The sequence below is a fragment of the Macrobrachium rosenbergii genome, chromosome 56 (assembly GCF_040412425.1).
Source record: "Macrobrachium rosenbergii isolate ZJJX-2024 chromosome 56, ASM4041242v1, whole genome shotgun sequence".
Taxonomy (NCBI): domain Eukaryota; kingdom Metazoa; phylum Arthropoda; class Malacostraca; order Decapoda; family Palaemonidae; genus Macrobrachium; species Macrobrachium rosenbergii.
In genome coordinates this window covers 25,355,336-25,371,094 of record NC_089796.1, presented here as the reverse complement: position 1 = coordinate 25,371,094, position 15,759 = coordinate 25,355,336, and the positions used below count along the sequence as shown (strand labels likewise).

General features: G+C 34.8%; 1 protein-coding gene across 9 annotated transcripts in view; it reads left to right on the top strand.

The window, feature by feature from the left end:
• LOC136836060 (activin receptor type-2A-like) overlaps positions 1–15,519 on the top strand; it is a 282,286-nt gene extending 266,767 nt beyond the window's left edge. For all 9 annotated transcript variants that reach the window (XM_067099957.1, XM_067099961.1, XM_067099966.1 and 6 more), the window contains 2 exons: positions 14,221–14,377; positions 14,494–15,519. In XM_067099957.1, coding sequence (XP_066956058.1) covers positions 14,221–14,376 — 156 coding nt within the window. In that variant the 3' untranslated portion in view covers position 14,377; positions 14,494–15,519. The remainder of the gene's footprint in view (positions 1–14,220; positions 14,378–14,493) is intronic.
• The last annotated feature ends 240 nt before the right edge of the window (positions 15,520–15,759 follow it).

The following is a 15,759-nucleotide window of genomic DNA, read 5'->3' as shown; positions in this document are numbered from 1 at the left end:
AGTGTCTGGCATGACTAACCCATAATTTCTGTATTTGTGTCCTTCTACAATTATTTTAAGCATTTAATTTCATATTTAACATTCATTAGTTGAAAGTTATATATATATATTTTTTTTTATCGAGTACTCTCATAACTTGTTTTTTGGGGTTCACTTGAAGGTGTTCAGAATCATTTTTTTTTTTTTTTTTTTTTTTTTTTTTTTTTTTGAAGTGAGTGATAATTTTATCTGTTATTTGTTCTGTCAGCACTGTCAAGGGTAATTAGAAGTTGAGGGTTTTTTTTTTTTTTAATATTGCCAATCAGTATTTAGAATTTTGGGGGAAATCTTAATGATTGATTAACTTTACTTCAAGAAAGAAAGAAGTGTTTATGATCTTTTTGTGAATTTTTTTGTGATTTTAAGAACTGGTTGACTTAATTTTTGTTATTGCCAAACTCTGTACCATTACACTCAGTGCTTAAGAAAGTGTTTGTTATAATGAATGAATGAACAGAAAGAGATTGGCACAAACTAAAAGTGTAAGAACTCCTGTTTACACAAGAAGTCAAACCAATAATTTAACCATGGACAGGGGAACACAGTCAACTAGCTCAGTCCCAACAGCTTTAGGTATACATAAAAGACATGCAGTTAACCATATAGCCAAATTTTGTGGAAGGAAAGAAGGTCAGGAAACTGGATAGAACAAGTAGGCATACACCTTAATAACATAACAGGGATAGATAGCGAAAAACTCAGTGACGCGAAGAGTTATCTTGATCTGGAAGCAGGGGGAGACTTAGAATGATATGTCCATTCCGAGACATACCAAAGACTAAGAATTGGGAAGACTTGAAACAGTTCTTTAGGAAAGTACATTCCACAGTAGGCAAAAGAGATCCTGTTATCAGCCTTGCAAAGATAGCTCACTGTTATAAGGCAGATAAAAGAAGTTACTAAGGATTGAGTTCTCAGCTATATAACAATATGAATGAATGGGGTCACTTAGTTTCATCCACTAAATGGGCAGAGACAGATAAAATGTCAGTAAATGATGTCGAAACCATTATTAGGTTAGCATTCGTGATTGGAAGTTTGCCAGCTGAAGCTATTGGAAAGATGACCCAAAAATGGGAGACTTCAGATGACATAGCTGAGATCAAAGAGGAAGTTGCAAGAATCTTGGGTAGAAATCATGAAGGGAACCCCATATACAGACCTTTAATCACCATAGGACAAGATAAAGGGGGACAAAATAGATCTAGGAAACCAGATAGAATCAGAATTAGGATGTTAGGTAATACGTCTCAAGGGGAATTTTCAACAGTCACATGTTATAACTGTCAGAAGAAGGGACATTATGCTAGTGACTGCCAAGGGATAGCTTATTGCCCTTTTCACAAAAGAGCAGGGCATAGTGATCGAGATTGTAGAAATAGACCTGTTCAGCACCTAGATATAGATCTCAGTCAAGAGGCAGAGGTAGAGACCGTAGTCAATCTCCACAAGCAAGAAGGAGTAGGGATTCAAACCTAAATAGGTATCAAGATGCTAACCAAACTGCAAGTATATCAGATGACACAATGGTAAATTTTCACTCCAGTGGTGTAATGGATCTTCCTTCATTATAGAAGGAAAGACCAAATTGCCAAACCCAAGCCAAACAAAACAGGTTAGCAAAGTTAACATAGGGAATGAATATAATTCGCTCCATCATTACAAGACTGTTGCAACTCAAAAATTTGAAGTTTTGAGTTACATAGCTCATAAGATTGCCCATTTAATTCTGCGTCTTTTGGTAATAAAGTCGTAAGTCTAAGTGCATTTTTGGCCGAGAGATGGCGCTGGGAAGATTTTAAGTCTAAATCAAAATCTTGGTGCAGTTATAGGACTTTGAAACTTTAAAACGCTTCTCCTGAAAAATCAAGATTTTGGAGTTACGACAGTCTTGTAATGATGGAGCGAATTATAGACCAGTTTTTCCTGCACATGTTGGTTTAGAGAAACCTATTGCCACATTCTTTGATACAGGAAGTCCTAAGAATATAATGTCAGAAAAGATGATGTATCAGATGTATTTTTCTCACTTAAGTTTGAACCCAGCAGTAGGCTGTAGAATCACAGATGTTCTGGGTAATATCAAAATAGTAGGGCAAATAGATTTTCCTTTCCAGCTAGGAAGAATTTCATTAACCCTTAAATGCTGAGCCTCTATTTACAAAAGTCTGCCGTATGCCGGCGGGGTTTGGAAGTTAGCGCCGAAGCGGAAAGAAAGTTTTTTCAAAAAATCACAGCACGCTTAGTTTTTAAGATTGAGTTCATTTTTGGCTCCTTTTTTTCTCATTGCCTGAAGTTTAGTATGCAACCATCTGAAATGAAAAATAAAATATCATATAAAATACTGGAATATATGACAGCGCAAAAAAAATTTCATATATAATTGTATACAAATCACGCTGTGAGCAATACGTTTAAAGCTAATGAATATTTATTTTTCGTTGTATTATACACTAAATTGCGATGATTTTGGTATATAACAAATTGTAAAACGATCAAAGCAACACGGTGAAAATATTATCACAAAATGATGCATGAATTTGTAACGCCAGACATATTTTTTTTTTTTCTCCAAAAATTCACCATAAATCGAAATATTGTGCTAGAGACTTCCCGTTTGTTGCAAAATGAAGGTAAATGATTGAATATTACTAGAATGTAAGATTTTTAGCTTACAATTGCATTTTTCGACCACTTCGGTCGCGTCAAAGTTGACTGAAGGTTGAAATTTTGGCACATCGTTATTTATATGAAAATATTTCAAAACTGATTAAGGCTACAACCTTGAGTTATTTTTTGTTGTATTTTACATGAAATTGCACACATTTTCTTATATAAAACTTAATGTAACGGCTAATATAAAACGGTGCAAAAATTACGACAAAGTGACTAAAGAAATTGAGATTTTCAGCAGAGTTAGCGCGTGCGGACGTAAGGAAAACGTTTGTTTTTTAAATTCACCATAAATTGAAATATTGTGCTAGAGACTAATCGTTTGTTGCAAAATGAAGGTAAATGATTGAAAATTACTAGAATGTAAGTTTTAGCTTACTATTGCATTTTTCGACCATTTCGGTCGAGTCAAACTTGACCAAAGGTTGAAATTTTGGCACTTACCGTGATTTATATGAAAATATTTCAAAACTGATAAAAGCTACAACCATGAATTATTTTTTGTTGTATTTTACATGAAATTGTGCACATTTTCCGAGATTGTAAGAGCCTGACGCCGTCTCTTCCAAACACGTGTGTTCGTCGTCCATCGGAGTGGCGAGACGTTTGGCATCTTCACAGAAACATACACACAGTTTGATACAGAAGATTCGTTGGAACATTATGAGTACATGATTAGAATGCTTGTATGGCAATGCAAGTAGTGGTGATTGTACATACATCAAAACAACAATGGTTAGGGAGAAACAGATGGAAATATTGTATGGTTGAAATCGCGTTCCTTTAGAGACAGAAAACGAGATGCTCTTGTTGTCTTGTCCGCTGCGATGGACGACGAACACACACATGTTTGGAAGAGTCGGCGTCAGGCTCTTACAAGATTTTCAGTAGAGTTAGCGCAGACATAAGGAAAAAGTTTTTTCAAAAATTCACCATAAATCGAAATATTGTGCTAGAGACTTCTCGTTTTTTGCAAAATGAAGGTAAATGATTGAATATTACTAGAATGTAAGAGTTTTAGCTTACAATTGCATTTTTTTTACCATTTCAGTCGAGTCAAAGTTGACCAAAGGTTGAAATTTTGGCACTTATCGTGATGTATATGAAAGTATGTCAAAATTGATAAAAGCTACAACCATGAGTTATTTTTTGTTGTATTCTACATGAAATTGAGCACATTTTCATATATAAAACTTTATGTAACAACTAATAGAAAACAGTGCAAAAGTTACGACAAAGTGACCAAAGAATTTCTGAGATTTTCAGCAGAGTTAATGCAGACGTAAGGAAAAAGTTTTTTTTTTAAATTCACCATAAATCAAAATAATGTGCTAGAGACTTCTCGTTTGTTGCAAAATGAAGGTAAATGATTGAATATTACTAGAATGTAAGAGTTTTAGCTTACAATTGCATTTTTCGACCATTTCGGTCGAGTCAAAGTTGACCGAAGGTTGAAATTTTGGCACTTATCGTGATTTATATGAAAATGTCAAAATTGATAAAAGCTACAACCATGAGTTATTTTTGTTGTATTCTACATGAAATTGCGCACATTTTCATATATAAAACTTTATGTAAAGGCTAATAGAAAACGGTGCAAAAATTATGACAAAGTGACTAAGGAATTTCTGAGATTTTCAGCAGAGTTAGCTGATGCTTTCTTTTGGGATAAGAAAGAAATTCGCGCATGCGCAGGTGGGTCACGCTTGTAAACAAAACAACAGCGTGATCCGTGAACTCCCAGCATCCCTCAAGGCACGCGATTTAAAATTTTTCGCAAACGAGGCCTATAAGTATTTTTCTGTGAATATTTAAAAAACTTTTTGTAGTCGACGTATTTTACGTCCACTTGGTACCCGACAGCCAACTTTTGTCGACGTAAAATACGTCCAGTCAGCGTTAAAGGGTTAAAGGAGAAGGTTGTAGCAGTAAGAGATATACATTTAGGGTTTGCACATTTGCTAATTGGCTATCCAACTGTGGTTAGAGAAGGGATCAGCATTAATGCACCTAGGGAGCAATTAGTGGTTAAAAGGGTTAGAATACCTCTATGTAAGTTAACAGAAGAACCCCCACTCAAGTGCACTCTTCATTGATAAGTATTCTAAAGAAAGACATGACAAGAGGGAAGATATTCAGAATACAGCACAAGCTCTCAACAGATAAATACTCACTTAGAATCCAACCAAGAAACTTACTTAAACTTGAAATTAGAAAGGGGTTAAGACTTAAACCTGGAGAGAGCATGTGGATAGAATGTAGTTACAAGCAAATGGAGTACATTACTCTTCTAGTCTACATGAAGTTAGGCAGGGTAAAATAGCTTTGCAGGTTATGAATAAAAGAGGAGGAAAGGTTAGGCTAACACAGGGCACAGAATTAGGTTTAGCAGAAGTATACACCATTCCCATTCAAGTTTTAGAGAGGGAAACGGTATCAGCAATCAATAAAGAAAATGAAAATTCATCCCAGGACATAAAACTGAGAAGAGCTAAGATAGGGTCTCACTTGAAAGATATTAAGGAAGATTGTGCTAGAGAGAAACTCAGATTCACTTGAAAGATATTAAGGAAGATTGTGCTAGAGAGAAACTCATAGATTTGCTAAGTGAATACCAAGACATTGTCGCTATGGATGGCGATACATTGGGTAATACAGGTGAAATAACACATAGAATAGACATTTCACCAAACGCAAAGCCAATCTACATACCAGCCTATAGAGTAGCCCATTCCCAGAAGGAGATCATTGAAAGAGAAGTACAAAAAATGGATAGACAAGGAATAATAGAACCATCAAAATCTCCAAGATCTTTCCCACTTTTGCTAGTAGACTTCAGAAGGTTAAACAAGATAATTGAAAATGATCGTTATCCAATGCCGTCTGTGAGAGATATTATCACAGCGATCGAATCCAAGAAATACTTTACCACAATAGATTTATTGCAAGGATTTTTACAAATTCCTTCAGACAAGGAAAGTAAACCATTAACTGCCTTTAGTACAAGCAAAGGTTGATATCAATATGTGAGAATGCCTTTTGGTCTAAAGTCAAGCCCAGTAACCTTTGTGAGGTTAATGGATAAGATTTTAGGTGATTTATTAGGCAAGGATGTACATTGCTATATAGACGGTTTGATAATAGCAACTGATACAATTGAAGAACACAAAAAACTGGTGAGAGAAGTACTAAAGAGACTGAGGAAGGCAAATCTTAAATTGAAGTTAAAGTGCAATTTCCTTAGAGGGAAAATAGACTACCTGGGACACACATTAAGTGAAAAGGGTTTGGAAGTCAACGATTTGAAGATTAAGTCAATCAAGGAGTATCCTACACCTCAATGTAAGAAGGATGTGAAGTCATTTTTGGGATTAGCACGTTTTTACTGCAAGTAATAAAGAATTTTGCAACAATAGCCGCTCCACTGACAGAGTTATTAAAGGAACACATGTCATTCATGTGGAAAACAAGGCAATAAGAAGCATTTGATGGACTAAAGGAAAGGTTAACTCATTCTCCCATACTTAGTTTTCCAGACTTCAGTAAAGAATTCTTTTTAGCTACAGATGCAAGTCGCACTGGTATAGGAGCATGCGTAATGCAAAGACATGTTAACAAATATAATGCTATAGCATATTTAAGTAGAAAGCTAAAGCCCTCAGAAGTAAACTACTCGGTAACAGACCTAGAGTCTTAGCCATAATAGATGCTTTAAAGCACTTCAGGTATATCATATTTGGGTATAAGATAACTGTATTCACTGATCATTCAGCCGCAGTAGAAATGCTTAAGAATCCAAATTTTTCTGGATGTAGAGCTTGTTGGTTTATGACAGCCCAAGACTATGACATAAAGTTGAAATCTGTTCCACGGAAGGCCAATAAAGTGGCAGACACCTTATCAAGGCACAGTACACAAGGTGATAGTATAAACATGGTAGGTCACGAAGCAGAACAAGGCGAATTCATAAGCAGTATATTAATCATGAATACGCAGAACTTTCATGACAAAGTTTCATAAGTGAACAAAAAAGTGATGAAGATTTAAAGGAGATCTTCAGTTTTGTAGAAAATAAAAGAGAATTTAGTCAAAAGAAACTAGCAGAATTAAGTAACAGAATTGGATGCCCCATAGACGTGGTAAACGTCGTAGATGACGTACTAATTTGGATGTGTCAGGAGGGTGACCCATTTGATCAATTACTAGGAGTGCTCCATAAAAGAACAGTACCAAAGAGCCTAAGAAATAAAGTCATTGAGTTAGTGCATGATGATGGCATGAGAGCTCACCCAGGAAGGGATGAGACAGTTAGATTAGTTAAGAGATCCTTCCATTGGAAGGGAATTTACAAGGATATTAGTAATTACGTGAAGAGCTGCAGTACTTGCAACAGTTACAAGGGAAGAACAGATAAGGAAGTACCTCTAAGGAAATATTCCATCCATTTGAAAGAGTAGCCGTAGATCTTATCACTAACCTTCACACCACGAGTAAGGGGAATAGAAATATATTAGTGTGTATTGACACACTCGCTAGATATACAGAGTTAATACCATTAACTAGTAAAGGAGCTAAAGAGTGTGCAATCGCTGTCTTTGATAAGATATTTTGTAGGTATTCTGCCCCACAGCTCAATATATCTGATAGTAGTTCAAGAAATTTGTGATGCATTCAGTGTAGAAAAGGTAACGATACAACCGTATCATCCAGCTAGTAATGGCTTAGCAGAAAGAAATAACAGAAAAGTTCTAGATGCATTAAGGCATACAGCAGGACAGGATCCTGATTGGGACGTCAATTTACCATTAGTCCAATTATCACTAAATGCTAAGTACCATACAAGTACTCAAGCAACACCCATAAAGGCTTTAATGGTATATAAACCAAGATTACCATATGCTTGGCTGAATCAGCCAATACAGCCTAATTACTCTGAAGACATTATGAAAATAAGAGTTGGGAATTTCAAGGTAATTCATAAGCAATTACACAAGAATTTAGAGGAACCTCAGAAGAATATGATAGACAAGCATCAAGAAGAATTAAAGCCAGTAGATTACAAGATAGGCAATGAAGTTTACATCAAGAAGGAAGTAAGAAGTGGTATCAATTATAAGTTAGCCACTAAATTTACAGGGCCACACAAGGTCATAGACGTGCAAGAGACTAAGGTGAAAGTGAAAAAAGCGAATGAATTAATACCTTCCACATATGCTGAATCTTTAGAAGATAAGGAATTTGGATAAAGACAAAGTCAAGAGAACTAAAGAAGTTAAAGAGGCAGAATTGACTGAAGAATTAGAAGAAGAATTTTCAGAAGAAAAAGAAACTAGATACAACATAAGAAATAGAAGAGTTGCATTTCAGTAATAATGATAAGAACAAACCCATCAATTCATCCTATTATTCCCTGTATTTGATTTCTTTATTGCTGAGTTTACCTTCATTGCTTGACTTAGTAATGAAACCATTTTTTTATAATGTTGCAATTCTTACTTTAATTAGTTGGTTTTGTAGGAAAAAGGATTTGGGGTTAAGGCACCCTAACTTGAAATTTACTTTTTCTTTGACCCTTAAACGCCTACTGGACGTATCATACGTCGACTAAAATTGTCTGTTGGGTGCCAAGTGGACATACCGTACGTCGACTACAAAAAATTTCAACCTTCGGTCAACTTTGACTCGACCGAAATGGTCGAAAAACGCAATTGTAAGCTAAAACTCTTACATTCTAGTAATATTCAATCATTTACCTTCATTTTGCAACAAATTGGAAGTCTCTAGCACAATATTTCGATTTATGGTGAATTTTAAAAAACTTTTTCCTTCGTCCTCGCGGTAACTCGGCCGAAAATTTCAGAAATTCTTTCGTCATTTTGTCGTAATTTTTGCACTGTTTTATATTAGCCGTTACGTAAAGTTTTATATGTGAAAATGTGCACAATTTCATGTAAAATACAACAAAATACAACCCATGGTTGTAGCTTTTATCAGTTTGGAAATATTTTCATATAAATCTCGATAACTGCCAAAATTTCAACCTTCGGTCAACTTTGACTCGACCGAAATGGTAAAAAAATGCAATTGTAAGCTAAAACTCTTACATTCTAGTAATATTCAATCATTTACCTTCATTTTGCAACAAATTGGAAGACTCTAGCACAATATTTCGATTTATGATGAATTTTTTAAAAAAACTTTTTCCTTACGTCCGCGCCAGACATTCTTTCGTCACGTTGTCGTAATGTTTGCACTGTTTTATATTAGTCGTTACATAAAGTTTTATAAATGGAAATATGTGCAATTTCATGTAGAATACAACAGAAAATAACTCATGGTTGTAGCTTTTATCAGTTTTGAAATATTTTCATATAAATCACAATAACTGCTGCCATTTCAACCTTCGGTCAACTTTAACTCGACCAAAATGGTAAAAAAATGCAATTACAGTGAACCCCCATATTCGCGGGGGATGCGTCCCACACACCCCCGCAATTAGGTCAAATCTGTGAATGCTTAAAACCCCTCTAAAAACGCTTAGAACTGCCCATTTTGATAGCTTAAACCAAGAAAAACTCTGTAAAAATGCTTATACCTGAGTATTTTAATAGTTTTATCACAAAAAGTGCATTTATTCATGAAAATTATATGAAAATACAGTAGTTAGTGAATATTTCTCAGTGAAAATACCGCGAATGGGCGAATTTTCCGCGAAAAATGGCTAGATATGTTCCACAGAGAAACCTGCGAATGTGCGAGTCCGCGAACCATGAGGACGCGAATACAGGGGGTTTACTGTATAAGGTAAAACTCTTACATTCTAGTAATATTCAATCATGTACCTTCATTTTGCAACAAACTGGAAGTCTCTAGCACAATATTTCGATTTATGGTGAATTTCTGAAAAAAAAAAAAAAAAAAACTTTTTCTTACGCTCTGCGCATGTAACTCGGCGAACATCTCAGAAATTCTTTCACACGTTGTTGTAATGTTTGCATCGTTTACATTAGTTGTTACATAAACTTTTATATATGAAAATGTGCGCAATTTCATGTAGAATACAACAGAAAATTATTCATGGTTGTAGCTTTTATCACTTTTGAAATATTTTCACATAAATCACGATCAACTGCGGTCAACCTTCAACTTTAACTCGACCGAAATGGTCGAAAAACGCAATTGTAAGGTAAAACTCTTACATTCTAGTAATATTCAATCATTTACCTTTATTTTGCAATAAATTGGAAGTCTCTAGCACAATATTTCAATTTATGATGAATTTTTGAAAAAAACATTTTCCTTACGTCCGTGCGATAACTCGGCCGAACATCTTGGAAATTCTTTCAACATGTTGTCGTAATGTTTGCACCATTTTATATTAGTTGTTACATAAACTTTTATATATGAAAATGTGCGCAATTTCATGTAGAATACAACAGAAAATAACTCATGGTTGTAGCTTTTATCAGTTTTGAAATATTTTCATATAAATTACGATAAATAGAAAAAATTCGACCTTCGGTCAACTTTAACTCGACCGAAATGGTCGAAAACTGCAATTGTAAGCTAAAACACTTACAGTCTAGTAATATTCAATCAATTAGCTTCATTTTTCAACAAACAGAAAGTCTCTAGCACAATATTTCGATTTATGGTGAATTTTTGAAAAAAAAAAAAATTTTACGTCCGCGCGTTACGGATTCATGCATCATATTGTGATATTTTCTCTGTGTTGCTTTGATCGTTTTACAATTTGTTATATACCAAAATCATTGCAATTTAGTGTACAATACAAAAAAAAATAATCGTTAGCTTTAACCGTTTTGCTCTACAGCGATTTGTATAAAATTATATATGAAAATTTTTTTGTGCTGTCATATATTTCAATATTTATATATGATAATATTTTTTTATCATTTCTGATGGTTGCATATTAAACTTCAGGCAATGACAAAAAAAAAGGAGCCAAAAATGAACTCTTAATCTTAAAAACTAAGCGTGCTGTGATTTTTTGAAAAAAACTTTTTTCCGCTTCGGCGCTAACTCCCAAACGCCGCCGGCATACGGGAGACGTTTTTGTAAATAGAGGCTCAGCGTTTAAGGGTTAACTGAGGGGAAATACTTGGTAAGCAAGAAAGTAAGGTAAAACTTCTGAAATGTAACGTATTAAAGTCAGAAGGGTTGGCAGTCAATTTTAGGGAATTGCAACCTACTATCACTTAGAGAAGAATGAGGTAGAAGGTTAAGACAGGTGTTAAATGATTTCAACGAGAATCTTATTTTCAAATCATGAATATTTATATCAGTGTACTAATCATATAAGTAAAAAGTAAAAGGAATGAGAGGTACAGTTTGTAAGATTTGTGAATACTTTAGGGATACCTCATCAAGGAGAAGTCTTGGCATAACCCATATCATGTCAATATTGAAAGGAGTGCATGAACTATACTAACACTAGAAGTAGAAATAGTAATTACTTATTTTCCCGTAGAGCTAGTGAAGGCTTACTAATTTGTTTTGCCAGTCACAAAGATATTCATAAGTACTACTTTTGCTTTCCCTGCTCAAATTGCCAGTCTACCTTTGAGTTAGACATTAAAAATGTAAAAGTTTATTATGCCAAAGGATGTTTATACTCACATTGATAAAGTCAAGTAACATGTACACAAGTAAGTTACACATTATATAGTTACACAATGTTTGAATACATGTACACCAAAGATACAAATAACAACACTCATTTATAGCATCGAGCCTAGCAAGAAATCCATGAAGAACGGCCAAGAAATGAATATTGCCACCGTTTGATTGTACAGATTGATTACTTTTAAGAATTTAAAATCCACCCGATAGGCAGCTAGGTATGAGGGCTGAGTAAATCCAGATGTAACTTGGATAGATAACTATTTCTTTACTCTTTTATATATCATGTACGATTGTTTTAATATTTAAAGCCAGATTCATGGAAGGAATTTGTCATGCATAATGTGCACATTGGTAGGAGCCCTCATAGTCCATACTGTTTTGTTTATTTAGAAAATTGTCAGGAGCCAGTTAGGCAGTGTGATCGAGACAGTATTGAGAGAACAGAGAAAACTTAATTTTTTGAAGTGGAAATATCCTATTTCCATTTGGGTCAGTAGAAAGGACCATAAACTCACATAAATCTCCCCACCTGTCAAAACAAGTCACCAACCACAACTTCAAGAATACACAAATACTAACAAGGTGCTAAGAGAAATTGCATTTAGCCGTGCCTTCGAAATCCACAAGATCTCCAAGGGGAAGGCCTGTAAACATGTGGTTAGTATAAGACGTGAGAAAACACCCCTCACCCCCTTGCCTTCAGAGGAGAGCCCAAGGAAATAAGCCACTCCTACAGGGCAGGCCTAGATGTTTTGGCCAATCAAATGCCATCAATGCCGGAGATCTAGAGATGTCTTACAAGGAGCAAACACCCAATAACCAACAGGAATTCCTTAAAACTCACTCCAAGAGTTGGAATGTGGAGGAGGTGCATCGGAAAAACACTACCTGCCCAGAATATGACGTCATAGTTAACACAAGGGGAAATAGCAGATATAGGGAGAAAACACAGAGAAAAAGGCAGTCTAAGCAGAGTCGATGAGAGAGAGAGAGAGAGAGAGAGACTCTCTCAGAACATTAGTCCCCTAAATCAAATTCGTTAAGTCTAAACTAGGTGGAAACTGTAAGATAATTAAGTGCAAATAAAGATGAAACAGGAACAATTAATCATTTTTCCCCTAACCTTAAGTCTTTTGGATTTAGTAATTGTTTTTAAAGAATCACTTGTTCCTACTTACAATAATTACCACACGCCTCTACCCCGGACACATTACCTTAGATGTCATGCCCTTATAAAGAGGAAAGAAACGGGCTACAACAATATATATTTTGAAGAATTAGTAAACCTGACAAAACAAGAGTAAATATTTAAGAGGTTTTACAAAAGATTAAGCCCAATATCTCGCAAGCAGGGACAAGTCAGTTAAAAGATACTGACCACGAAAAAATGACTGTGGAAAGAATAATCTGATTATCTTGTTGGTAAACAAGAACAATTTTTGGAAATGAGACTTTTTACAAAAAAAATATATTAAATATAGGAATACTTAGAAAATATATTTGTATGTTTAATATTTTTTTTGTGAAAATGTTCTTTGCAAGAATTGTTATTGTATACTGTAAGGGGAATTATTGAGTTGTACTTTAATAACATGTAATCAGCTTATTCTTTCCACGGCCATTTTTTGGTGGACAATATCTTTACCTGTATAATCTTTTAATTGACTTGTTCCTGCTTACAAGCTGTTGGTGTAAAACCTCTTAAATAGTTACCTCTGTTTTTGGTAGGTTTACTAATTCTTCAGCTGTGTTAGATTCCAGGTACATATTTTCCTTTGTAATCCCCATCTGTCATTTATACAAGCTTTCTCTGTAAACTTATTTTTATACTTCTATCAGTCTGCTAAGTAAAGGACAGTAAGTTGAAAGACCTAGCACCACTCCATCGTTTCACTTTCCTTCGTGGCATTGCCTTTATATTTACATATTCATCATGTTCCATATATATATATATATATATATATATATATATATATATATATATATATATATATATATATATATATATATATATATATTATATAGTCATATATATATATATATATATATATATATAATAATTTTAAGTCAAAATTCTGTATTTGTGCTTACCTTAAAGCACTTATGCTTTGCAAAAATTCTTAACAAAAGATAATTACAAGATGTACTGCACTGATTAAATTTAAACCTGGAAAAAAATTTTCTAATGAACAAATGCCAAACTATTCTTATGACTTGCAAACTTGTAACAGTAATATCAACATTTTCAGTGCAACATTTAAGATATTACATTAGGTATAACATATATGTATGTACTTAGAAATGGCCATCATAAGTGAAATATAAAATGTAATACAGTGATGATCAGTTAACAGGTAAGAAACACAGTTTATTACTAACACAACTCATCTGAACATTGGGCTAAAATTCAAAGACTTAAAGTGGTAGTTAAGTAAGCTTTTAAGATATAAGATATTAGGATAGGGTACAACATAAATAGGCATTTTAAAATCATAAATAAAAGTAAGATATTTAAGGACTGTAGTAATAAGCAGTAAACAAGAAGAGTAATTTCTCCACAAAAATCTTCCACAAGCTGTACATAAGTGTTAGTTTCTTTTGGTTGCTTCAAGCCTTTGTCAAATGAAAGAATAAAAAAAAAACAGTTAAACTTTCCTGTGAATGCTCTGGCAGCAAACAATGTAGTTTTGTAGTTGTAATGGCTCTGGTCAATTTGCATTTTTTTTGTAAATATTTTTGTTTGGCTGATTTTTACACTTTTTCTAAAGCCTTATAGATTGGCAAATTTATACATGTTGGTCCTTATAAGTAGAAGTGTCTACAGTATATTTGCATTATCTTCATTCTTTTTTCATGTTACAGGGGATGATGGCCTTAATTGACACAATGGAAGAGTGCTGGGATCATGACGCTGAAGCACGTCTATCTGCCTCCTGCGTTGTAGAAAGACTAGCCATGTCTTCTCGAAACCAGCCCTTTTCCCCTACCTCAAATCCACACAAGGAGTCAAGCATATAAGGTGTGGTTGTAAAACATTTATTGTTCTGAACCATAATGTTATCACAACTTGATTTTTCTATGTTCAGAAATGGCTGTTACAGCTTTTTTTTTTTATCATTATGTGCTGCATTTCAGGCCATGATGTGGTGGCCATGTACCTGGACAAGTACCTGTGCTGTAACCACCAGTTCTGGGTGCTGGTGCGGGACAGAACCCAGTCAGCGCGTCCCTGTGTTGGGGGCCTAGTGTATCAAGTGTCTGCCTCAGTACCCCTCTCCTTTCACCAACAGTTCCACCCCATAGCCAGTAGTCCTAGTATGGCTGACTTACGTTTATTTCAGTGTTTGTGTTGAAAGATTTATGCCATCCTCTGTAAAAAGCAGAAGGTGTTAGAAAATTATCCAAAGTGAATTCTGTTTCATATTTCATTTATAATTTGATACTCATCAGTACTTAAAACTCAGTACTGATTTGTGAGAGGCTGCATTAGTGACTGAGACATGTCTTCCTTCCTCTTATTGGTTAGTGCAATAGTTTTAAAATTTTCCACGGTGCTGTGATGCATTTTGATTTGTGAAGTTTTCATTTTCACCATTTCAAGTAAAGCAGGAAAAAACATGGGAGCTATAAAATTCAGATAATCTATTAGAGCCCTTAAAAGAGACTATGTGGCCCATAGAAGTTGGGAAAGACAGGCTGTTTGGAGGGGGGGGAGGGGGGAGACTGAGTGTAGTGCCAAAGGGGCCAACAGGGAAGTGCTTGGGCCAAGAAGGAAATGCTCAGGTCAATGAGAGAATGAGAGAGTGAAAAATTTGTGCTCTGAACTGTTCATGATGAGCCACACTGGCTTGCTGTTGAAAATGTCATACAAAGCTGCCAAACACAAGTCTGGGTCAAAATACTCATGGATAAGTATTTCAATGACTGCTGGCATTTTTCCCTTTTCACAATATCTGATAATATATACTCAAAAAAGAATGAATAAAAGAATAAACAACCAGCAAAGGAAAGCAGGGTATGAAGCAAAAGTATTATTTATATGTTAGTGAATTATATACAGTGGATGTGTGTTCAAATGTGAGGTTACATACTATGTAAGAGAAAGTGTAAACATTTACATAGACTGACAAGAAGTTTGCAGCTAATATCTCAGGACAAAAATGATGTAGGAGGAAGCTTAATTGAGATGATGCTAAAGAAGCTCTTTAGGGAAAGAAAAGTATTCATGTGACGAGATGGGATATGGGTTTAACCTGGCATTTCCCAGAAGCCCCCAAAAAATCACTTTGGGAATTGATTCTTCACCTCAGGAATTGCCTTCCATGTGTCCCCACTGCCAGAGTTACGGTCATATTTTTATCAAACATTAGAGACTCTAACCCTTGTTGTTCCCCTTAGTCC